This window comes from Leiobunum rupestre, chromosome 7 (assembly GCF_980474605.1).
Source record: "Leiobunum rupestre chromosome 7, qqLeiRupe1.1.hap1, whole genome shotgun sequence".
Lineage (NCBI taxonomy): Eukaryota > Metazoa > Arthropoda > Arachnida > Opiliones > Sclerosomatidae > Leiobunum > Leiobunum rupestre.
This window is the reverse complement of record NC_143390.1, coordinates 48,893,424-48,920,535: the sequence shown is the minus strand read 5'-3', so window position 1 is coordinate 48,920,535 and position 27,112 is coordinate 48,893,424. Positions and strand designations below refer to the sequence as shown.

At 33.4% G+C, this 27,112-nt stretch overlaps 1 protein-coding gene across 2 annotated transcripts in view; it reads left to right on the top strand.

Moving 5' to 3' along the window:
• LOC149936626 (A-type potassium channel modulatory protein KCNIP1-like) overlaps positions 1-27,112 on the top strand; it is a 264,237-nt gene that overhangs the window by 215,675 nt on the left and 21,450 nt on the right. Inside the window, exon 3 of one of the 2 annotated variants that reach the window (XM_090180920.1) lies at positions 24,817-24,944. In XM_090180920.1, the coding sequence (XP_090037046.1) occupies positions 24,817-24,944 (128 nt within the window). Of the gene's footprint in view, positions 1-24,813; positions 24,945-27,112 lie in introns of both variants that reach the window. The other variant, XM_090180919.1, reaches the window with a different exon arrangement.

Sequence of the window (27,112 nt, the reverse complement as noted above, 5' to 3'; positions counted from 1 at the left end):
TCTAGGGAGCTGTTGGCTCGCGTGGCGTGAAGGGCTTGCCACCACCCTCCTACGCATTGTAACCCGGCCACCTGGATTAATGACTTTAAAAGTCACTTGATGACCTAGGCCTAAGGTGGTGCCTTGGGTAATAGCCTAGCTGATATATATAATAAACATCTGGTACTATTGAGTTGTAAAATTGCCGGTTTGCACGTGTATGCACTTCGGTCACTGGCATCTAGGAGCATCAAACACAAGGAGAACGCAGCTAGCCATTAAACACGCTAACGCAGTGTTGTGTACAAATTGCATTGGACGAACCTTTACACTGAACGTTTTACGGGCGCGGGGAAGACAATTTCCGAATTTCCCCCTTCCGACGTCAGCAGGCGCTAAAGCGTCTAACCAATGAAAAATGTACGCAAGAAAATGCACGACTTTTGACAGGTTGCGTTCTCCTTGTGTAGGGTGCTGTGTTTGTTGCTCCTAACTGGCATGGCCATGGGTTACCTAATTTCTAATCTGTCACTCTTAACGCGGTCTTTGTAAACCAAGTTTCCAATCTTAATGTATTCAGCGCCGCTACACGATAGTCCTTTATTAACCCCCCCCCCCTCCTCGAAGCCTGATCAAAACCGATAGGTCAGAGGTCGAACGTCCCACGTGCTAAGCGGATTACGAATTAATGCGAATCTCTCGGGTCTTGCATAAAATATTCGACGCAATGTTTTCTAGGCCCAATCTCGCTAATGCACCTGTTGGGATAAAGACATTTATATCCGGACGCTCTAAATTCTTTAGCGGAAGTTCCGTAAATCAGCCAACTATTTTGGAGTCCACCTCGACCCACGGTTAGAATGCCGTCGTGTAAAGCAGTTTCTTGAGAAACTAGAAAATGTAACGGGAGCTTTCGAGTCCCAGTTTGACTATATTGACACAAAGTGGTTAATTATTTACCAGGTCGCCTATCGAATGGGCTAATTTATCTACGAATTTGACAGCGGTGGGGCTTAAGGGGTCATTGGGTCGCGTTATTTCTTTGGTGCTGGAAAATAGTAAGCTGAAATTTTGCTTTAGTCCCATTCGACCGAAATCCCATTCGACCGAAGGCGGTTTTTGAGGTGTCCCATTCGACCGAATTCCACCGAAACGTGCGGTTTTTATGTGTCCCATTCGATCAAACGCTTTTATGTGTCCCATTCGACCGAACGCTGCTATATAAATTGGCTTTTGCTATGTTTTCAATTTAGTTACTGAAGTCGTTTGCAATGGAGCGGATAGCTAATAAAGGAGGGTATTTATACATCAATAATAATTATTTATTCCGTTTTAATCTCAAAATGAAGTAGCACTCTCTCTACTAGATGCAGTAGCTATGAATTTAGCTATGCCATTTTAATATCTTTGTACTATGCATTTATTTGAAAATAAAATGGAATGAGCATGAATTATATTTTTATCTTCACCTAGTCAAGAAAAGTAACTGAACCAAAACTGAAATAGTAAACTTAACCAACTCTAACCTAACCTAACCTAACCTAACCTAACCTAAACATGGATCTTCGATAGTACATACCTTATAAATAAAATACCAAATCACCCCGCCAATTGGGCTACATTTTAATATTCTTTCGGTCGAATGGGATTTCGGTCGAATGGGATTTCGGTCGAATGGGAATAAATGGTAATTTTAGAAAGGGATAAACTTCTTATAGAGAAATAGCTTTTAAATAACACGGAGTTCATTTTATTTAGAAATGAGATAACAGACACGTCAACCAGTGAAATTGGAAATTTTCGCAAATAAGAATTAATATCCTTGCACAGTTTTTACGGGACATGGTTCCTTTCTAAGGTTGAAACTGAGCAGGGCTAGAAAGTTCAAACAATGTGTTAAACAGAGTTTCAAAACAGCCATTTAAAGTATGGCAAAAACGACCTTTCAAATCATGTTTAAACAACTCATAAATATTAAACCGATTTTTGCCATAGTAATGATGAAAGAATAAATTTAATTTAATATAGAATTAAGAATACATCCTAATAAAAGTATTTTTTTACTTAAAACTAACCACGTACGTGTATTATGTTTAAACAACCATCTAAAGTAGGTGTGAAACAACCATTTAAAACTTGTTTTAAAGAACCATTATAAAATACGTTTTTAACCACCATTAAAAAACTGCAATTGGTTTGAAACGTTTTTTAAGGTTTTTTTGCAGTTTTAAACAGTTTTATTGTAAGATAATGTTTTGAACAACCATTGAAAACAGTTTTATTGTAAGATAATGTTTTGAACAACCATTTAAAACAGTTTTATTGTAAGATTATGTTTTTGAACAACCATTTAAAACAGTTTTATTGTAAGATAAAGGTTTGAACAACCATTTAAAACAGTTTTATGGTACTAAGATAATGTTTTGAACAACCATTTAAAACATGTTTTGAACAACCATTTAAAACATGTTTTGAACAACCATTTAAAACAGTTTTATTGTAAGATAATGTTTTGAACAACCATATAAAACAGTTTTATTGTAAGATAATGTTTTGAACAAGCATTTAAAACAGTTTTATGCTACTAAGATAATGTTTTGAACAACCATTTAAAACAGTTTTATGGTAAGATTATGTTTTGAACAACCATTTAAAACAGTTTTATTGTAAGATAAAGGTTTGAACAACCATTTAAAACAGTTTTATGGTACTAAGATAATGTTTTGAAAAACCATTTAAAACATGTTTTAAACAAACATTTTTAATCATGTTTAAACAACCATTTAAAACTTGTTTAAACAACCATTTAAAACTTGTTTATAACCTCCATTTAAAACATGTTTTAAACAACCATAAAAACTGCAATTTGTTTAAAACTTTTTATACGATTTTATGCATAACAGTTTTATGGTGAGATAATATTTACAAAAATGTTTTTGTAAAAATTGTTAATTGAAATCCTAGTAGGTTTTTTCATTCATCTTTAGTTTTTAAAATAATTATCTAATGTTTTCCCTAATTTAAAAAAAAACATGTTTACGTTACCAAAAATGTTTTAGTTTTTTCGCCTGCAACCGAATATAATATAAAATATAAGATAACAATATAAATTTAAAAATAAGTCTGATCTTTGTTAACATTAGATAAGTTCAGGGTAAAGAGAATAAACCTTTTATATGGATCTAAAGTAACCAAAAATACAGGAACCAAAAAGGCTGTAAAAATACTAAAAGTTATGGTTTTATATTTTTACTAGAAATATGGCCATATTTACGAGGAGCAAAAATATATGATTGCTCTGATGGTATTTTTTTGTCTATACAAAGCGATTCCGAGAAGAGTGTCTGGACTTTAAATCGAGCAAAATAGAAAGTTACAACGAGACGTAATTTAGAAGGAAAAATTTTTGTGTTTCCCCTGGCGGGTTCGCTTCTCCTTAAAGACCCAAAGGGTTGCGTGCTTGAATAACCCCCTGATTGAAATCTGGGGTCCGGGGTCTATCTGATAAATTTTCAGGAAAGGTGGGCTGAAGAGGTTTCCACCTTTATTCTAAGATAAATTGTCTTTCTAACCAGACTATTGCTAAACAAACAGACACTTAAGTATGCGAGTGAAATATTTGAAATTGCGTTTACGAAACTAGTGTTCGGTTCAATAATTTTGCATAATTTTACCAAGGTAATTTTAAAACTATAGTTCCAAATAATAACGAACACAATTTTCGCGTTGATTCCTGGTTTTTTAGGCTGATTTGGAGATTTCAAGATATTCAAATTGATATCAAGATTAGTGCTCGGATTTCGATTAATTTTTATCCATGAATAAAATAAGCTCGGCGATATTTAAATAATATTTATTTAAATAACCAATAGTTGAACAAAAATTGTAAAAATTTTAAATAATCGAAAGTGAATAAGCCTATTATTTAAATAAAACAAACAATTATTTAAATAAATACCAATTTTTATTCAAATAAATGCTTGGTTGCGTAAAAAACATAATTAAATAAGTTAAAATGATATTCTTTTTACCAACGTTTTTTAAATAAATCGGAAAATTTGTGGATAATGAATAAACAATTCCGAGCACTAGTCAAGATTTATAAATACTCCTTTTTTCTCTATAGTGTACCGTGTACGGCATTAAAAACATTATCTCACCATAAAACTGTTACGCATAAAATCGTATAAATAGTTTTAAACAAATTACAGTTTTTTATGATTGTTTAAAACATGTTTTTAATGGTAGTTTTAAACGGTTGCATAAACATGATTAAAAATGCTTGTTTAAAACATGTTTTAAATGGTTGTTCAAAACATGTTTTAAATGGTTGTTCAAAACATGTTTTAAATGGTTGTTCAAAACATGTTTTAAATGGTTGTTCAAAACATGTTTTAAATGGTTGTTCAAAACATGTTTTAAATGGTTGTTCAAAACATGTTTTAAATGGTTGTTCAAAACATGTTTTAAATGGTTGTTCAAAACATGTTTTAAATGGTTGTTCAAAACATTATCTTACTATAAAACTGTTTTAAATGTTTGTTCAAAACATTATCTTACTATAAAACTGTTTTAAATGTTTGTTCAAAACATTATCTTACTATAAAACTGTTTTAAATGGTTGTTCAAAACATTTTTTAAATGGTTGTTCAAAACATTTTTTAAATGGTTGTTCAAAACATTTTTTAAATGGTTGTTCAAAACATTTTTTAAATGGTTGTTCAAAACATTTTTTAAATGGTTGTTCAAAACATTTTTTAAATGGTTGTTCAAAACATTTTTTAAATGGTTGTTCAAAACATTATCTTACTATAAAGCTGTTTTAAATGGTTGTTCAAAACTATATCTTACCATAAAGCTGTTTTAAATGGTTGTTCAAAACTATATCTTACCATAAAACGGTTTTATGTTGGACCCTTCGGTTATGGAACAAACTATCAATAAAAAATTATCTTTGTTCTTAAAAAAGAGGCACCTAAAATAATTATTAAGAAAGCAAAATGTGAAGATAGCGAGAAAATATCAATATTTAAGTTTTCTCGTGGTTCAAAATTCCTTCTCAAGTAATATATACACACATATATACATAATCATATATAATTTAAAAACTACCTACAATTAAATTAAAAAACAATGAAATTTTAAAAGTGCACAAGATTTGGTTGTTTTTAAATTTTCTAATTCGAAATAATGTATATTATACTATATTCTATATATCTGAAACTCTGTATAATTGGGGAATGAGTATTGGGGTGGCGCCATCTACGACAGTTTTCTAAAAGCCGATCCTTTTGAAATTTTGTAGAAAGGTAAAAAAAGGAAATTACATACTAAGCATACCGCTTCACAAACAACGGATAACAGATAATAGGACTTTCAGTGAGATAAACGCCAACACGACATTTTAAAACGAGTAACAATAAATAGACGTACTCCATCTCTTGAGTGATAAAAAAGCTCAACTGAAGACCTATGTGTTTGTACATAGTCGAGTTAGTAAACACGCGTAGAAACGGTTCTATTACCGCACGGCTCCCACATAAATCAAACGAAGGAGTTTGTTGGGAAAGGTTGCGAAGGACAAGCTTCTCCGCGGAAAAGTCGGTGGCGAAAGCGCGCCATCTGTTAGCGACGAGAGCATCTGGTGAAATATTTAGTTGCCTTTGACTTGATTAATACATTATTCATACCCCGGCGCTCCAAATTGAGGCCCAATCCAAAGCAAACAATACATCTCGTGGAATACATTTCCAGCGCGTTTCGCAATGAGGGAATGTCAGAGGCAGCTGACCACGTCGTCTTTCGAGCGCACTGCCCGCCAGACCCGGGACACAACGAAGATAGTTAGCCAAGATAAACATAGAGGGCGACATGGAGCTTCGACAATAAAAAACTCCAAGAACGAGATATAAAAAGACCAAGCGAATCAATTTGATGATCGCGAACAATCTTGGTTTTGCTATAATTCAGTTTTGTCCCCATTTTATCGTTTGTCGGATTGCGGTTTAGTTAAGCTAGTGGTCCACCAGGGGTTACGTAACCGTATCGCGAGCGTTACGTCATTTCCACGCCGCATGACGTTTATTGACGTTTCAAAAAGCGCACGTCCATTATCTCTGATGCTAATACGTATGACGCTGATTTTGAACAAAAGTAATGGACGCCATCTTTCGGTTATTTTACGTTCTATATAACCCGCCCACTTTCACCAGAACACTCTCCGATTTAATTGTACAATTAGTTTGACTACCAAGCTGGTCCAACTAATTTGGGGTGAAAAAAACAGCGTGAACAACAAACGTTGGTACACTTTTTGGGGAACCAACGGGTTGATCCACTTTGGGAAAAGGACTATGTTGAGATGCACCATGACCAGGGTTGGACATAAGGCACTAGTCACGGCATTTGACTACTAAAATAAATGCTCTGACTACTAAAATTAATCGAAACCTGGGGGCTCACTAGTCAATTTGACCAGTGAAAAATTTACCTAGATATTCATAAATAATGGAGAATATGGCGTGTTATAAATTCAGCATTCATCAATCCCATTTTATTTAAAAAAAACACTCACATCATGTAACTCAAGTGATACTAAACTCATATTTTAATTATGGCAGTAAAGCAAAATGTTGGTTGTCCTTCTTGTTTTATACCCCCTTTTTATCCCCATTAGTGAGTGACTACTAAAATAAATTAAGGTAGGAGACTCACTAGTCAGGCTGACTACTCAAAAAAATATCCTTATGTCCAACTCTAACCATGACCATCCTGGTCGAATTTTCCCACGACCCGAATTGTTTTAGGAAAAACTTTAATCGAGTTGGATGACGTCAGTTTTAGGGAACCAACGAATTACCAGGCTGTTTTATTAAGGTCTATAAAGGGGTATTGAGATAACCCTAAAAATCTCTTAACAAGAATAAAGTAATAATTAATAAATATGAATCTCATTTATTTGTTAATAATATATAATTTCACTATATCTGCCGAAATTCTTACTACGGCACTGGTTTGGTGTTTAACTACACCCTTCAGAAAAACTATCGTATTGGGGGCGCTTGGTGCTTTTACGGCAGCTTGTAGCGCCGTAGTGTCAAGTATTGGAAAGATTTCTATTCAAATAATAAACACGTGCACTATATTAGCGGACGACGTTAGGCCTAGCGTTCTTAGCTCGTCACTGTCGGCAAAGCTTACACCTTTATTGCCATTTTTAAATTTATAATCTATTTAAACCGTCACGCAAACTATATATGCAAAAACATTAAAGCCAACTTCCTATTTAAATAAATTAAATCATTACCCTTTCATTCTTATTCCAATACAATTATTACTGAATAATCTAAAGCCTATTAAAATTCCAAAAGCCTCACTTCTATTAAAAACAGCAGAACAGACGACAGAACGCGGGTCATCTGACATTTTTACGAGCTTGTTTTGTATTTGGGTAGAAAAATTTCACGATTATCTCGGTAGGAGCGCTGACGGGCGATGCAATTTGTGGAACCGGGGATTTTGCTTAGGTTTCGAGTCCCGTAATTATTCGTCCAAGGCTCTGTAGTTAATACCGTGGCACCATCTCTAAAATCGAAGCCAAATCCGTTCGCGTAAAAGCAGCCCTTCTAATATGCCGCTATGGCTCTATTAAAAGCGCATTAGGAAATCCAAAACAATGCCTGTACTCCGTACATAGGGAGATCGGAGATAAATTGAGTTTAGAATCGTCCAATTAAAAGCTCGTTAAGATCAACTGAAGATACCCATTCGTATTTACTAGCTCTAAGAGAAAAACTGTTGAAATTCGACGAACTCCGTAAAACTTTTATAAAATTAGGTCTCATTTAAAACTTTCAATTTCGTGAAATTTCCAAGATAACAAACCGTAGCTAAGCCTCGCGTTCTCCCCTTTAAAATCATTAACCGGAAGTAAAGTTTGCAACGGCCTACTTAGTCGAGGAACTGCCCTATCAGTCCTTCCTCCCTAAGCCAACTACTAAAGGGGCCATGAATAACTCAGCCCTATAACAATTAAAATTGGGTATTAAATATCGTCACCAAATCCGATTGGGTTTGGGTTGCCGGACCCGATTCAATTAAAGGAAATAAAACACATCCAACTCAAACAATTTTAGGAAGATTACCAACGCCAACAAAATCGCTAAGCAGCTCCGAAAATGTCAAAGGTCATTCGGGAGAGCGGGCAACCTTTAGAGATAATGACTATGTTGACTCAATATTTCGCCTCCTACCCTTAAGCACCAATCAAATGGGCCCGTTATCTCATTGGTTGCTACAACCTTCATGATATAGTCATTCTTTCCTAGTAGAAATCAATTCTTGGTTAGTCTTGGGAGTTCTGCCATTTAGGCATATATTCTACCATGATAGTCTCGTTTATTCGAGTTGCGTTGGTCCAAGTTATGTGGCGTACGTTCGAATTTCATTTGTACGAATATATATTTGTTTCATATGTCTGAATTTCTGGTTTCTATAGATTAATAAACTGGTGAAAATCATTCACACTTAGGTTAAGTTATGTTAAGTTAGGATAAGTTAGATTAGGTTCGAGTGGGTTAGGTTAGTTTAGGGTAAGTTATGATGAAAAAATAAGTCCATAATGAAAAGGGATAATAAAGCTAAACCCTAAACAAATTTGAAGAAATTTAAAAACTTACTAATAGCTCGTACCGATAGGTCTTCGAGCCAACAAAAAGACGCGAAACTCGGACCAAATAGATCTTCGAATGAATGATTAAATTAAATTAGGTTAGGGTAAGCTAGGTTAGATTAGGTTACGGCGAGTTAGGTTAGGTTAGATTAGGTTAGGTTAGGTTAGGTTAGATTAGGTTACGGTGGGTTAGGTTAGATTAGGTTACGGTGGGTTAGGTTAGATTAGGTTACGGTGGGTTAGGTTAGATTAGGTTACGGTTGGCTAGTGTAGATTAGATAGGTGGGTGTTAGGTTAGTTTAGGCTGGGCTGGATTAGATTGTGATCAGCTAGGTTAGGTTAGGTTGAGCTTGATTAGGTTAGGATGGGCTAGGTTAGGTTGGGCTGGATTAGGTTAGGATCGGCAAGGTTAGGTTAGGTTGGGCTTGATTAGGTTATGATCGGCTTGGTTAGGTTAGGTTGGGCTGGATTAGGTTAGGATCGGCTAGGTTAGGTTAGGCTGGGCTGAATTAGGTTAGGATCGGCTAATGTAGGTTAGGTTAGGCTGGGTAGGTTAGTTTAAGTTAAGCTAGGTTGTATTTGCTTATTTATCAATATAATTAGATAAAACTAATATTATAGTAAAAAAATTCTTACATTTACCAAATACCGCTTATTAATTTATATTAAATATATTTTCTTCCCAAACATTTGTTCTAATTCTTCTTAAGATCTCATTATTTTCTCAAAGAAAATGTCCTTTATTTGCATAATATTAAGAGAATATTTATAGAAGACTTGACAATTAAATCCAAAGGCCGACGAAAGGTAAAGTCGGTGGACTCCTAACTAATTAACGGACCCTTAGCAGGACGATCTTCCCAATGAGAGTAAGCCAGAAACGGCGCTTTAGTTTACACGAGTGCCCTCAGGGAATGGCCTTCCATCCCACTTCAATTCCCCAAAGGTCGCCTTTCATTTCTTTAATTATTCTAAAAGATCTGTGTCGATAGAAGAATGATCAGATTTGGAAACTCGACGGAGCTGGTTGAGAAGCGGAAAGAATCGATAGCGGAAATTGTTCAAGTAATTAACGCTCTCTGGGGAAATTTAGACTCTCGCGCCAGTAATTGAGAGCACACTTTTCCCATTTTTAAGACGTTTTCATTTTTCGAAGAAAATATTTATATACTAGCTTTAATGGAAATTTCGCCGTCTAGACAAACTTTTAAAGTTGTCCCAAAAGTTTGTTATCGAATCGATTTATCCGCCTGAGGTCTACCGGCACTTTCTAATAGGGGTAGGGTGCTTTAAATTTCATCTACAAAGACAAAACACTATACCTCAGCTACTGTGGACCAGCCACGTCTCTTTGTTGGTATAGAATGATAATCAGACTATTCTGTAAAAATCAAAAAATTACCAAAATATCTCGATCCGTCAAAAATGGCAGGATATAAAAATATCAAACTATCGATTATGTAAGTTCAATTTTAAAGGGGAACGGCCAAGCTTTTCCAGATATGGCCTTATTTCCGTATCAAAAGATTAACAAGACGTTCAATATACTAACACGTACCTTTTTTTTGTCTTGAAAAAATAGCTTTTGGCCCAAAAAGTTGAAACGAAAAATAACGCTAGGTGTTTGGGTTAGAATTTTCTCCGCCATCTTAGGGGCTGCCGCCAGCGATTTGCGAACTATCCTAACTTCTAAAATCGCGCAATTTAGGCTTAGGTCTCTTATAACTGGAAAAGTATTTTAAAACTATTTTACAATAGATGTCGTTACTGATTCAATTTAAATGCCACATTTTAATTTCGTGAAAGGGTTATCTGTAACGTTGTTGTTAAAAAAAATTCTTATAAATAGCAACACAGCCGCGATAGTCAACCCGAATTTAAGCCCGGAGATCCTAAGCCGATTCGGAAAAGTCTGCGTATGTATGTAGGGAAAAATAGACCTTGGCCAGAGGAAATAAAACATAAATCAAGCCTTTGCGCGTCGATACCCAAACGGTGGTATAATAGCCGACGAAACCGCGCCAGATAAAAGATGAGATCCTAAATCCATGCCCGTCATATGACCACGAGAGACAAAATGTAGTAACTTCAGATTTAAAGCTTTTCCTTGAGTCAACTTTTTGTAACAATATTAATTTAACTTGTAAAATATATAAGCTATGATACATAATAAAAGATAACTCCTTCTTGGAAAATGATAACCCGACGTTCTGTTTTGACCTCTCTAGCCCGTTATTTGAAGAAGGAATTTTTTCGGTTAGTTATTAATGAAATCTGTTTTACTTTTTACTATTATCAAAAATAGCATAAGACCCAAAAGTGTGACAGCTGTACCTTCGCGCCTATTAACATTTCTAGTGAGACCTAGTCACACTATAGACTACATAACCTACTAGTTGGAATAGTACTAGCAACAATATATTTAGCCTATAGTCTGGCGCTATTATCTCTCTTCGATTAACTCGCCCGTAGACATACGTTCTAAAACGCCTCACTCGGTGGCGCTGGAGTGCCTCGATTTTGATAACGTATTTTCCGACCCCCTTTCGTTTCCCTTTATTACTTTACGACAAACTCTCATTAGTTACTATACCGTTCTGACACACTTTTGGGTCTTATGCTACTTTTGCTATTATTTATATTTCGTTTAGCCATATAAGTAACGTAATAAAATAAAATAAATACGACTCTTCCTATTTCCCCCACGCTAATTTCTTTAATATCATTCTTTTTCGCCACTGACCATATACAATATTACGAGGTTAAGTACTGAGAACTATCCATGAGTTGTTACTAGTCTTTTGAAGTATCAGGTAACGTTGCCCACTGGAAAATTGAAATGCTTTCAATAGTAAGTTAACCTTATAAAAATAATGATAAATTATTCAATTGGAAATTAAATTTGACTATTTGAAATACTCGCTTCATTTCTGAAGATAGTTAGTTTCGACATGACAGGTGGGATGGACGCACTTTCGCCTCGCAGCAAGATGAGCCGGGTTCGATTCCAGCTTGTGGAACTGAGTGAAAACTCGGAACCCCTCCTTCCGCGTAGAGTTATCTCCCTACTGGTTAAAGAGGTTTCCCCTTTCCATAAAAACTTGTAGAGGTTAACAGTAATAGTTGGTGTAGCGAGCTGCTTTCTCGCGCGGCATGAATTTCACTTCTATAGAATTTATAAAGAAAACTTTCAAATTAAAAATCAGTTTTATCATAAGTAACATAATAAATATAAGTATGACACTTCCTATTCACCCAATGCAAATTTTTTAATGATAGTCTGTTTCGGCCATGACAACGTAAACCATTATTTACAGACAACCTTCCGCGAACTGTTACAAGTATTTGGAAGAAGCCCGCAAAACCGGCGACGGTCCGCCGACAGCCTTTTCGACGGACCAGCCAAGGCCTATTGAAAATTGAAATGCTTTCAAAAGTGTAAATAACGCTTACCTTTAGAAAATAATTATGAATTATCAAAACGGAAGATAAAAATAACTTTTATAAGCACTGTCTCCATTTCAGAAGTTAGTGATTTTCAAATTTCAAACCTATAAAGGTGTGTACGTTCGTATTAGAAAACTAACCAACTATTTTGCCAACGGAAAGAGTAGGAAGGGACGAGTTTCCTGTTCGGAAACTTCCTGTTTCGCAATCACTCCACGACAGACCATCATTAACCGAATTCGTTATGTGTCATACTTATGTTTTTTATGTTACTTATGGTTTTATGAAAATCTCAAAATCAGTAGTTAAATATATTAATTGATTGAATCAAACCAAATTGAAATATTAAAATTAACTAATAATGCGAATTAACATATTTTGTATTTACAAGTAATTCTTTCGACGTTTAACTTGGAAAATATTGTGAACCTTTCGTGGAGCTCGTGAACCAAAATGCTTGATTCATACGCCATTAGAGGTTGATTTTTAAATACCGGAAATCTCACCAGATGGTAGCAGTCCCTAAATTTTAAATTATCTAAAAACCACGAATAATATTATTTTATCTTAACTCTTTTATGCCAAAAAAATTGATTTTGTATACTTTTTATTTTTCTGAGCTTCATCAAGACACATTTTACATATTCAAAATGTTGTTAATTAATTTCAACGTAGGTAGACGCTAATTATTAATAACTAACGAGAGCTTAATTTACGATTCGAGAGTCCTACGCACGCGGTAATATTTCATTTGATTATATATTATTAAGTGAACATAGTAGGATCCAATATTAAAACAGATGACGGGTAAACAAAACTACATAGAAGTGTCAAATAATCTTTTAGATGGAAATCTCAAATATATCAATATAATCTCAACTAAATCAATATAATCTCAACTAAATCAATATAATCTCAACTAAATCAATATAATCTCAACTAAATCAATATAATCTCAACTAAATCAATATAATCTCAACTAAATCAATATAATATCAACTAAATCAATATAATATCAACTAAATCAATATAATATCAACTAAATCAATATAATATCAACTAAATCAATATAATATCAACTAAATCAATATAATCTCAACTAAATCAATATAATATCAACTGAATCAATATAATATCAACTAAATCAATATAATCTCAACTAAATCAATATAATATCAACTGAATCAATATAATATCAACTAAATCAATATAATCTCAAGTTATTCTCAACTAAATCAATATAATATCAACTAAATCAATATAATATCAACTAAATCAATATAATCTCAACTAAATCAATATAATATCAACTGAATCAATATAATATCAACTAAATCAATATAATCTCAAGTTATTCTCAACTAAATCAATATAATCTCAACTAAATCAATATAATATCAACTAAATAAATATAATATCAACTAAATCAATATAATATCAACTAAATCAATATAATATCAACTAAATCAATATAATATCAACTAAATCAATATAATATCAACTAAATCAATGTCATCTCAACTAAATCAATATCATCTCAACTAAATCAATATCATCTCAAATAAATCAATATAATCTCAACTAAATCAATATCATATCAAATAAATCAATATCATCTCAACTAAATCAATATCATCTCAACTAAATCAATATAATCTCAAGTTATTCTCAACTAAAATAAATGTAATCTCAAGTTATTCTCAACTAAATCAATGTAATCTCAAGTTATTCTCAACTAAATCAATGTAATATCAACTAAATCAATATAATATCAACTAAATCAATATAATCTCAAGTTATTCTCAACTAAATCAATGTAATCTCAACTAAATCAATATAATCTCAACTAAATCAATATAATATCAACTAAATCAATATAATATCAACTAAATCAATATAATATCAACTAAATCAATATAATATCAACTAAATCAAAATAATATCAACTAAATCAATATAATCTCAACTAAATCAATATAATATCAACTAAATCAATATAATATCAACTAAATCAATATAATATCAACTAAATCAATATAATCTCAACTAAATCAATATAATATCAACTAAATCAATATAATATCAACTAAATCAATATAATCTCAAGTTATTCTCAACTAAATCAATGTAATCTCAACTAAATCAATATAATCTCAACTAAATCAATATAATATCAACTAAATCAATATAATATCAACTAAATCAATATAATATCAACTAAATCAATATAATATCAACTAAATCAATATAATATCAACTAAATCAATATAATATCAACTAAATCAATATAATATCAACTAAATCAATATAATATCAACTAAATCAATATAATATCAACTAAATCAATGTCATCTCAACTAAATCAATATCATCTCAACTAAATCAATATCATCTCAAATAAATCAATATAATCTCAACTAAATCAATATCATATCAAATAAATCAATATCATCTCAACTAAATCAATATCATCTCAACTAAATCAATATAATCTCAACTAAATCAATATCATATCAAATAAATCAATATCATCTCAACTAAATCAATATCATCTCAACTAAATCAATATAATCTCAAGTTATTCTCAACTAAAATAAATGTAATCTCAAGTTATTCTCAACTAAATCAATGTAATCTCAAGTTATTCTCAACTAAATCAATGTAATATCAACTAAATCAATATAATATCAACTAAATCAATATAATCTCAAGTTATTCTCAACTAAATCAATGTAATCTCAACTAAATCAATATAATCTCAACTAAATCAATATAATATCAACTAAATCAATATAATATCAACTAAATCAATATAATATCAACTAAATCAATATAATATCAACTAAATCAATATAATATCAACTAAATCAATATAATATCAACTAAATCAATATCATCTCAACTAAATCAATATCATCTCAAATAAATCAATATAATCTCAACTAAATCAATATCATCTCAACTAAATCAATATAATCGCAAGTTATTCTCAACTAAATCAATGTAATCTCAAGTTATTCTCAACTAAATCAATATAATCTCAAGTTATTCTCAACTAAATCTATATAATCTCAAGTTATTCTCAACTAAATCCATGTAATCTCAAGTTATTCCCAACTAAATCCATGTAATCTCAAGTTATTCTCAACTAAATCAATATAATCTCAAGTTATTCTCAACTAAATCAATATAATCTCAAGTTATTCTCAACTAAATCAATGTAATCTCAAGTTATTATCAACTAAATCAATATAATCTCAAGTTATTCTCAACTAAATCAATGTAATCTCAAGTTATTCTCAACTAAATCAATATAATCTCAAGTTATTCTCAACTAAATCAATGTAATCTCAAGTTATTATCAACTAAATCAATATAATCTCAAGTTATTATCAACTAAATCAATATAATCTCAAGTTATTATCCACTAAATCAATATAATCTCAAGTTATTCTCAACTAAATCAATATAATCTCAAGTTATTCTCAACTAAATCAATATAATCTCAAGTTATTCTCAACTAAATCAATGTAATCTCAAGTTATTATCAACTAAATTAATATAATCTCAAGTTATTCTCAACTAAATCAATATAATCTCAAGTTATTCTCAACTAAATCAATATAATCTCAAGTTATTCTCAAGTAAATCAATATAATCTCAAGTTATTCTAAACTAAATCAATGTAATCTCAAGTTATTCTCAAGTAAATCAATGTAATCTCAAGTTATTCTCAACTAAATCCAAATAATCTCAAGTTATTCTCAACTAAATCAATGTAATCTCAAGTTATTCTCAACTAAATCAATATAATCTCAAGTTATTCTCAACTAAATCAATATAATCTCAAGTTATTCTCAACTAAAATAAATGTAATCTCAAGTTATTCTCAACTAAATCAATGTAATCTCAAGTTATTCTCAACTAAATCAATGTAATATCAACTAAATCAATATAATATCAACTAAATCAATATAATCTCAAGTTATTCTCAACTAAATCAATGTAATCTCAACTAAATCAATATAATCTCAACTAAATCAATATAATATCAACTAAATCAATATAATATCAACTAAATCAATATAATATCAACTAAATCAATATAATATCAACTAAATCAATATAATATCAACTAAATCAATATAATATCAACTAAATCAATATAATATCAACTAAATCAATATCATCTCAACTAAATCAATATCATCTCAAATAAATCAATATCATCTCAACTAAATCAATATCATCTCAAATAAATCAATATCATCTCAACTAAATCAATATCATCTCAACTAAATCAATATAATCTCAAGTTATTCTCAACTAAATCAATGTAATCTCAAGTTATTATCAACTAAATCAATATAATCTCAAGTTATTCTCAACTAAATCAATGTAATATCAACTAAATCAATATAATATCAACTAAATCAATATAATATCAACTAAATCAATATAATCTCAAGTTATTCTCAACTAAATCAATGTAATCTCAACTAAATCAATATAATCTCAAGTTATTCTCAACTAAATCAATGTAATCTCAAGTTATTCTCAACTAAATCAATGTAATCTCAAGTTATTCTCAACTAAATCAATGTAATCTCAACTAAATCAATATAATCTCAACTAAATCAATATCATCTCAACTAAATCAATATTATAAATAAAAAATATATGGTCTTTGTAAAAGACGAACGGATTATTATAAGACTACCAGATGGGTCGATTTTAGAGGGTTTACCCAGTATGGTTCGGGTGGGGTATTTTTTATTGAACGGTCGTTGGGTCATTTCTAATTAGTTTTTCATATTCCTGGTGGGCACTGGTACGCTCTTGCCCACCTGCTCTAAGGACTTCGTTCGAAATCTGTTTGTTAATCTCGTATGAAAGCAAAAGGTCTTAACTTATTTTTCCAACTGTTTGGAGTTACGTTCTTTTGGCACTGGGGTCCCGTAATCCGCTCTCTCCCAAATCGATGAAGGAAGGCCAAAAAAGCGTCATTGTTAAAAGCGTCGGCGACGGTAGCGAAACCGAAAAGATCAAAGCGCGGCCGACCGCCCGCGCTGATCCTTCATCTCTCATCCGCGAGTTATTAACCAGCCGAAAGAGGTCGCGCTCAAACGGAAACTCCTACTCCATCATCCGCGGTTACCCGACACTATCGTGGAAGTTAGATAGAGGCTGACTTCGCGTTGGGGAACGTGTCGGGTTAGCCGTGACGAAAGTGTCCGTTATCGCTCTCTCGAAATGGCTCCGTTCATCCGTCTTATTCGCCTAAAGATAAATACCAAATAACGGTTTACTTTGTACGACAGTTCATTAGGCTGCAGACTTTACCCTTTCCTTTAACTCGTAGAGAACTGCCTGTTGGATTTAAGTTAAAACAAATACGGAGAGGTCATTTATAACTGTGGGTTAATTGAATAATAAATAAGGGTGGGTATCAAAATTTAGTCTTTTCATTTTCGTTTACTCCCATTCGACCGAAATCCCATTCGACCGAAAGAATTTTAAAATGTAGCCCAATTGGCGGGGTGATTTGGTATTTTGTTTATAAGGTATGTACTATCGAAGATCCATGTTTAGGTTAGGTTAGGTTAGGTTAGAGTTGGTTAAGTTTACTATTTCAGTTTTGGTTCAGTTACTTTTCTTGACTAGGTGAAGATAAAAATAAATACCCTCCTTTATTAGCTATCCGCTCCATTGCAAACGACTTCAGTAACTAAATTGAAAACATAGCAAAAGCCAATTTATATAGCAGCGTTCGGTCGAATGGGACACATAAAAGCGTTCGGTCAAATGGGACACATAAAAACCGCACGTTTCGGCGGAATTCGGTCGAATGGGACACCTCAAAAACCGCCTTCGGTCGAATGGGACTAAAGCTTCATTTTATGTACAACCACGAGAGAAGTTGCTGAATTTTCGTCCGTTTTATAATAGCGAATCGCCGGCTTAGCGGACGAAATTCCACAGCTTCTTTCGTTTTACGCTTCTGGAAAGGCTAATATTAGGATATTACCAACGCAACAAACCACTAAGAAGCGCCAAAAATGTCAGGAAGTAGCGGCCAATATGGGAATCCTTTGCGAGTAGACAGACACATTACAGAATGTTTTCAAGCGGAAATATAATCCACTAATATTATTTTTAGTGGTGTAAGTCGGAAAATGTTCCGGAAAATTTTCCGTTTTTTTTTCGAAACAAATAAAAAAGTTTTCATTTCTAATATTGTTTGCAAATTTAAATAAAGCACCATTTTCGCCTCATTTTTTCGAATCTAAAAGTAAAACTAAACTTCTAGACTAGTTTAAACTGATTAACAATATAACACTATTAATGTTTTGTAGTATGTTTACTGATATTAGATATTTTATATCGATAAAAAGGTAAAAACATTAAAAACCCTTCAAAAGTAATTTACGTTTCAATTTATTATTTTTCCGATTTGCGGAATATTTTCTGGAAATTTTCCCGCATTTTATTTTTCCGCAAAATTAACAACACTAATTATTTTAGAGTTAGGTTAAATATATACTGATACAAAAAAGAACTTTTATAAAAAAAAATAACATTTTGGAACTTAAAGTTCACATTTAAATAACATAGTAACGTATCTACCTCAACCATTTTAAGACCGACAAATAGCACCATCTATTGATTAACTGTCGGCTCTATCATTGCCCCCTGTATTATGAAAAGGCCCCTGTTATTAGAGATGGCCGTGAATCTATCCGTTTTTTCGAATAATAGCGACTTTACTGGAGAGCGTTGTGCCATCTATTAATGGCAAAGGAAGCTAAAATTCTAAACAAACTATAACGTTGTCAGAGAGCCATTGTAGAGTATTATATTTAGACAACTTATATTCTTTTTAGTTGACTTTAACCTAAATTATACATCCCATGTAAAAATATTGTAATTTATGCTATTGACCAATATGCAAACGATTCAATCAACGCGAGGGGCACCTATAAGTATCGCCTTTTGGCTCAAAATGTAGCTTAACTATCCTGTTTTGATGTCGACGATAGCGACATCTGTTGAAAAAAGAGCTACTTGACGTCGAGCCGACACTTGCTTCAACGTTATATGCTTTTGTATTATCAGGTTACACTGATTTCGAGTATGGGAATATTTGAACCAGAACTGTAATTTTTACTGTTATTAATACGCACTTCGATGAAAGTGGTTATAGCCAACTTGACCGGCAAGTCGAATGTAAAGATCTTAAAGTTGAAACTGAAAATGGTTGCTCATAGGTAGACAATATATTTTTATTGCATCTAGATAATTATAAATAATAATCAGCTAGCTAAGCAAATACTCTTGGCACCACCTTAGGCCACTGTCATCTACCGACATTTCATCATGTGGCCGGGATACAATTCGTAGGAAGGTGGTGACCAGCCCGTCATGCCACGAGAGACCAACTGAATTCATTGAGTGTTACCATAAGTGTATAATATTTTTACATAAGTGTGACACTTCCTATTCTTCACAAGACAGATTGCATTACGGGCTTCGTCACCATTTTGCGTCCGCTTGCTCCCGCGTCAAACGAAGCCTTTGACAGTGCCTCGCTAGGGGGAGATTTTCCTCTTTGGTGACGTCACTCCGTTACTAGCTCTCACTAAAATATTCCTCAAAGTGACAAACTTATGGAACAATATTATAGACTTACGGTGTTACTGAACGCAGCCTAGGAACTTAGAAGTGAAACGCCAATTAAACGAATCAGTATCAGAATTAATTCAAATTAAGTTTCTTCGTAATAAATTTAGTTTAATCTAATTAAGTGAAAAGGTAATCTAATCTACTTAATTCGGTTGGAAAACTTTTCCTACCTTAGATAAATCAAATAAAAAAGTTCCGTCGTTATTGCACTATCCTTTACGCACCTTTATTATTCTATATACTTCTTCTTCGAATGAAATAGTAAATGGAATTTTGTCCGAGTAAAGGTAACGCTAGGGGGCACTTTAGTAAATAAGCTCCCTTTTAGATTCCTGGGGACTCGCTTTCCGTATAATGATACGACTGACAGAGCCGCGACTGCGAGAAGAAACTGACAAATAAAGAATTTCTTTAAATATTCAAATTAGGGAGAGCCCGCTGAACCGTGCTTCAAAGAGATAGCTACGAAAAATTCAAAAACCGACCCCCCTCTCCCCTCTGTATAAAAGACAACAATAGGTGCGAACAAGAGCTTATTTATGTCACTGAGAACGTATCCAGTCGACCCGTTAAAGTAACAATGGGTCAGAACAAAAACTTATTTAGTTTCACAGAAGGAAGAAGTACTAAGGTTTTATTGAAAACTCAAAATTATATTTCATAAACTCAGTGGCGTCTAGGAGAAACAAACACAAGGAGAACGCAGCTAGCCTTTAAACACGCTAACGCAGTGTTGTGTACAAATTTCATTGGACGAGCCTTTACGCTGAACGTTTTACGGAAAGGGGGAAGACAATTTCCGAATTTTCGCCTTCCGACTGCAGCAGGCGCTAGAGCGTCTAACCAATGAAAAATGTACGCAAGAAAATAAACGACTTTTGACGAGTTGCGTTCTCCTTGTGTGGGTTGCTGTGTTTGTTGCTCCTAGGGGGCGTAGACAAGGGGAGGGTGTCCGTGTGGAAACCCTCCCCCCCTGGTCGTAGGTTTGGGTTTACTAAAATTTAACCCCTTCTCGACCCCTGCCAGGTACTTTTTACATAGTCTGACTACGACACTGGAAACACTAACGCTATCTGTCAAAGGCACTTGTTTTTAAATATTTTTAATTGAAATAATAATTGAGAGTCTACTATTTTAATATTTAAGATTAAATAATTGAATTAATTTTTAAGTAAAGCTAAAATAGTCAAATTTCTGGTAAAATAATAGAAAACGTACTTACGATTAATACTAGATGGCGCGAAAAACAATTGGTAAATTTTTGGTTCCTTTTTGAGGTAGCATTCCTGCAAGTTAAACTCGTACATACTTAGTAACATAAATTCGTTCTTGGTTGGAACGAATGAATGAATCTGTATTTTCCCACTGCCCAACTTGGGGTCCCTTTTACATCAGGGAGGAGCTAAGCTCACAGGATTCGCAGAGTTGTTCAAGGAGAAGCTAAATTACAGGAGCAAGCCTATAAAGACTTTGAGTAGTTTTTATTCCAAAATGACGATAACTTTATTTGGAGTAGTTTTACCAAAGAGGAATAGAAACTGCAGCTTTATTTGGAGTAGTTTTACCAAAGAGGACTAGAAACTGCAGCTTTATTTGGAGTAGTTTTACCAAAGAGGACTAGAAACTGCAGCTTTATTTGGAGTAATTTTACCAAAGAGGAATAGAAACCGCAGCTTTATTTGGAGTAATTTTACCAAAGAGGAATAGAAACTGCAGCTTCCAGGAGACTTCCCTTACGAAAATGACTTGATCCAATTTTGGACATTGGATCCAATTTGTATCAAGCTATATCCTGAAGGGATCAAATAAGGATCAAATATTTCTTGATCAAATAATCTTTATCAAATTTGGATCCAAAAAAATCTTTTAACTAAGAACTGGATCCAAATTTGATCAAAATTGGTTTGATCCAATAGCATTGGATCCAAATTTGGATCAAAATTAATTTGATCAAATGAAGTTGTATCAAATTTAGATCCAAAAAAATCTTAACTAAGAATGGGATCCAAGTTTGATCCAAATTAATTTGATCAAATAAAATTGTATCAAATTTGGATCCAATGGATATTTCGCCGGGACACTTTCTTAGAATCGTGTATGGAATCTTGTACGGTGTCGTCATGTACCGCCAGCGGTTAGAAACACTGAGAATAACTTAAGCCGGTGGCTTAAATATATTATTGCTAAAATAGATGACGGCACCGTGTAATGATAAATGACAGCCGCCGTAAGTGTTTCTAGAAATTGGCCCCAGCCGAGACACCATAGCGGATATCAATTGAGTGTTCAAGAATCTAGAGTAAATATTCCTAACTCAATGGTATAAACATAATTATAGAAGGCGATAGGAGATTAGATGACTACTTTTTATGTCTGGCGAGACCGCCAGAACAATATCGATATCAGTAAATATATATATTTTGTTCAATAGTTAAATTTGTCGAACAACTGGCAACATTTCGATAAAAATCTACAGCATAGAAATCAAAATGTAACTAGAACGATTTTTGCAATGGACCACGCGCCGATTTGAAACTGGCGGATTAGTCAGTAACGCCCAAGGTTAGTACAAATTGCTATAAAAGGTAGCCTCGTTTGGGTGGTTTTGGTTTACGCGTCGTCTTATTTTAAGTCTGTTCCCTGCCTTCTACACTCTAGTCGGTTCTCTAATAGTTAGCCTTCCCAAAGTTACAGTGACGTCACTCGGTTCTGGCCAATTACATTTGTTTGTTTTATTTAATCTACCATCTAAGCGCAACCAGGTGTAAAAACAAGGGATTTGGGTGGGGATATAATTCATTGATTTTGTTAATTATTGTTATATTTACCTCAATTATTTTCGTTTACCGCGTTTTGAGCAGTTAGAGCAGGTGATGCACCTGCCATTTTTTGGTCAGTTTCTTCATTTTAGGCCAAAGTAGACGTCTTTTGGCAGGTTTTGTAGGTTTCCTAGCTTTTCGGCCTAAAGATTAGCTTTTCTTTATAGTTTCTTATCGTTTCTTGGCATGATTTGTTATGTATGTAACAAATTTTTCCACAAAGTTTGACTGGTCTAGTCCGTTTGGCTATGGTTAATTGTCACATGTGCTACACTGTTAGTGACTCTCACGGCTAAGTGAATAGTGTAGTATCTGCTGTTGAGGTTATTTAATTATAATTCATGCCACCAAAATTACCTTTTTTCAAAGTATCTCTTAAGATCCCAACTGGATCCAATTCTCATTGAATTAAGAGGTGATCTAAATCTAATTGGATCAAGACCGGATCCAAATCTCATTGGATACTGACCGGATCCAAATCTCATTGGATACTGACCGGATCCAAATATCATTAGGTCCAGTCTGGTTCCAAATCTCATTGGATTCCAATATGTATAAAATTGTGATAAATATTGGATCCCAACTTAGGAAATTGGATCCAATTGGCATTAAAATTTCATAAAATCTATCCTTACTTGATCCAATTTGGATCCCAATTTGATATAAATTGGATCCTAAATTTTATCGAGAGGTCTTAAAGTAAAAACAAAATTGGATCCAACTGTTATTGGATCCCCGTTTGATCTGTCTAATTTTTGATCACATTTGGATCCAATAAATTAAATCAAATTTGGATCAAATTATGATCCTCCATTTTCGTAAGGGTTGCGTTAAAACTATCTCGAAGTTTCGAATACATTTTTTTCAATTATCTATTTACATTAGCACTATTTAATCTTAAAATAGGTTTAACAAATTTTAAATTAAATAGTTAATCAGTTCAAACGTTTTTATAGAGATGAAAATAAGCTAAAAACTAGCTTATTAGTTATCGACTAATCAACGCAAAATTACCATTATATTTATTTAAGTAAACATTAAATCAAAAATGGTTCTGTCATTACATTATTGGAAACCATTATCCCTAAAATACACCTTGAAATAAAAGTTCTATGGATGATATTTAGCCAATGTTGATATTCAATATATTGCTCTCTAAAATATATTGAATCTTATAATAAAACAAAACCTTTATAAACCGTGAACGATTTTGACATTGAAATTAATAATCTTGACCTTCAAAATGGAGATCTTTTACATTGGACACCCTTGTACTATAGGTTATATCGTGGAAGGATTTAGATTTGGAATGTCACCTTTCGCCATAAGTAACGTAACATAGACAATAATTGCCAAAACCATAATATCATAAGACTATCAAGGTCCCCTAAGTTTGAAACGAATGGGATTTTAACGTTAGGCTAATAACTACATGAATCTACCTGGTGGTGAAAAACCTAAACTTATACACAAATCCCGGAAACTACTTTGTAGATGGTAAGAGCTAGGAGCAACAAACACGAGGATAACGCAGCTAGCCTTTAAACACGCTAACGCAGTGTTTCGTACAAATTTCATTGGACGAGCCTTAACGCTGAACGTTTTACGGAAAGGGGGAAGACAATTTCGCAATTTTCCCCTTCCGACGGCAGCAGGCGCTAAAGCGTCTAGCCAATGAGGAATGTACACAAGAAAATGCACGACTTTTGACGGGTGGCGTTCTCCTTGTGTGGGGTGCTGTGTCTGTTGCTCCTAGGTAAGAGGTAGTATATAGGGGTGCGGGGGATAATTTGCTCTTTTTCCCCGCCAGGTGGCGTAAATCCTAATTTGGATTTCTCTTGCGCCGGTTTTGTGCCTTGATAGTCTTACGAAAATACCCAAAGCACCACCTTTGGCCCAAGTCATCGAGCGACTTTTAATGCGTAGGTAAGTTTTGGCCAGCCCTTCATGCCACGCGAGCCAACAGCTCCCTACACATACTATAGCAGGACCTTATAGTTGCATAGTTTCAACTAAATTCTAGTTTAGACTAGTATAGTATTTCCGATAGAGTAATTTCTTAGAAAAATAGCGCTAGATTAGGCTCGTAGATTGTCGATGAATATAGAGTTTATTTGGAGGCGTGGACGTTCACGCAGGAGTGTTTCTAAAAAAGGGGTTCGAACCACGATACTTCTCAGTGAAAGTTGATCTCTTATTTTTGCAATACCAAAGCAGAGATTGACCCGGATGAACTGGAAATGATGAACATCGTCCGCTATAAGCCGGACCGCATCGAAGCCCTCTGCCGGTGCACCAGCTTCTCCAAGAGCGAAATCAAGTTCATGTACCAGGGATTCAAACAAGTGAGTTCAATTTGTGAATTTCTTACAAAAGTTTAGAACTCCTCAGAGTTTTGAATAATAATGCTTTTATTTATACTAGATGGCGCCAATTTAAACATTTTGTCGAGAAGGGAATAAATATACACTGATTAGAGCGACGCCCTTAGTGGTTCTATTTTAACGCTTTTCATTTATACTAGATGGCGCCAATTTGAACATTTTGTCGGGACGAGAATAAATTAACATTGATTAGAGTGAATCCCTCAAAGGATCTATTTTTATGCTTTTCATTTATACTAGATGGCGCCAATTTATTTGAAATTTTTTTCGGGAAGGGAATAAATATACACTGATTAGAGCGAAGCCCGTAGTGGTTCGATTTTAACGCTTTTCATTTATACTAGATGGCGCCAATTTGACCATTTTTTCGGGAAGGGAATAAATATACCAGTGGCGTAGACAAGGGGGGTTTCAGGGTCCAAAACCTTTGACTGTACTAAATTCCCATATCCTTCTCGACCTCCTCTTAGCATTCACATACTTCGACCCCCCCCCCCTTGACTAATTTCTGGCTGCGCCACTTAAATATACACCGATTAGAGCGAAGCCCTTAGTGGTTCGATTTTAACGCTTTTCTTTTATACTAGATGGCGCCAATTTGAACATTTTGTTGGGAAGGGAATAAATATACACTGATTAGAGCGAAGCCTTTAGTGGTTTTATTTTTATGCTTTTTATTTATACTACTAGATGGCGCCAATTTGAACATTTTGTCGGGAAGGGAATAAATATACACTGATTAGAGCAATTCCCTCAGAGGTTCTATTTTTATGATTTTTATTTATACTAGATGGCGCCAATTTGATTTTTTTGGCGGGAATGGAATAAATGCACAACGATTTGTTAAAAATACAACTTCTAACACTTATACCAAAACCATAATAAAAAATATAGATTTTAACGTTTTAGTATTTTGGGCGTCATACAGTAAAGCTTAGGGTATTTAAAACTCGACCTCAAAGTATCCCGGTAAAAGGATCTTTTCCTTTGTAAAATGTGTATAACTCCATTCTATTTCGACTTGTATCGTATTTATATTTTATTTGAAATCTAAACAGATTTTGAATATCATAAATATCTAATTTCAGTATTATCAATTGTATTCTAAGATTTAGTCATTTAACGGGTTGATTGTAAAGAAATACACTCAGTCTCGATTCTTCCAATTCACACTTATCCCAGAAACCCTTGCTGTACCATGCTCCCAAGGAAATTTTTCCTAACGCTCACTTTCTCAAAAACATTTTAGAGTACGATTACGCCTTTCCATAAATTTGCTACGACTGGTCAGCTTGTTCTAGAGATAGTGCAGTCAAGCCTATGAACGAATTCAATAGCTTTCTTTAGTGGGCGAGCTGGGAAAGCATCGTAAAAGTGGGGGAAAAAGAGTAAACAAGAAGGCCACGTTATTCAACCATGACCATTTCTACTAATCCCCATTTAACTCAAAATATGTTATATAATGTGAGCGACTTTAAACGTAATGTATTTTATTTCATTGTATAAAATTATCATAAACATACTAGCTAGCTAATCTGAAACCTCAAATAATGCAAGTTCAATAAGAGTATTTACAAGTCGTAATAATGTATTAGTGTTAATGTTTTTATGACAGCTGGGTTATGGTTTTATTAAAAATTAACTTTTTGGATAAGGTAATAAATTTACTTCAAGGTCTCTAATCTACCCTAAAACCGAGATTTTGTCCCTAAACTACCCTATTTCTATGTAATCTAAGGAATACAACACAATCCAAAAATCTGTTTATACATAATACATCTCCTCAAGGACAGTTTACAAAATTGTCAAAGCTGAGGTTTAATTATAAACTTGGAAACATTTTTAAATCATAGGGCGGAGATTTGTAATTTTGTTCAAATAAATAACTTTTTGTTTAATTCCAGATTTTGGTGGGAGCCCTGAATTTAAATGATTTAATTTTAATAATGCCCAACAATAACTTATGACCACAAAATCATTCGGGGTTTTTAAAACTGTTCTGTGCTCTAATTATTTTGTTTGTAACCAATTGTGCATACAGGCATCTGATGGGTTATATTTTTGGGCACTCGGGGTGCACTGTATCGTCGAAACTAAATAGCTAGATAAATTAAATAATTATCTATAAA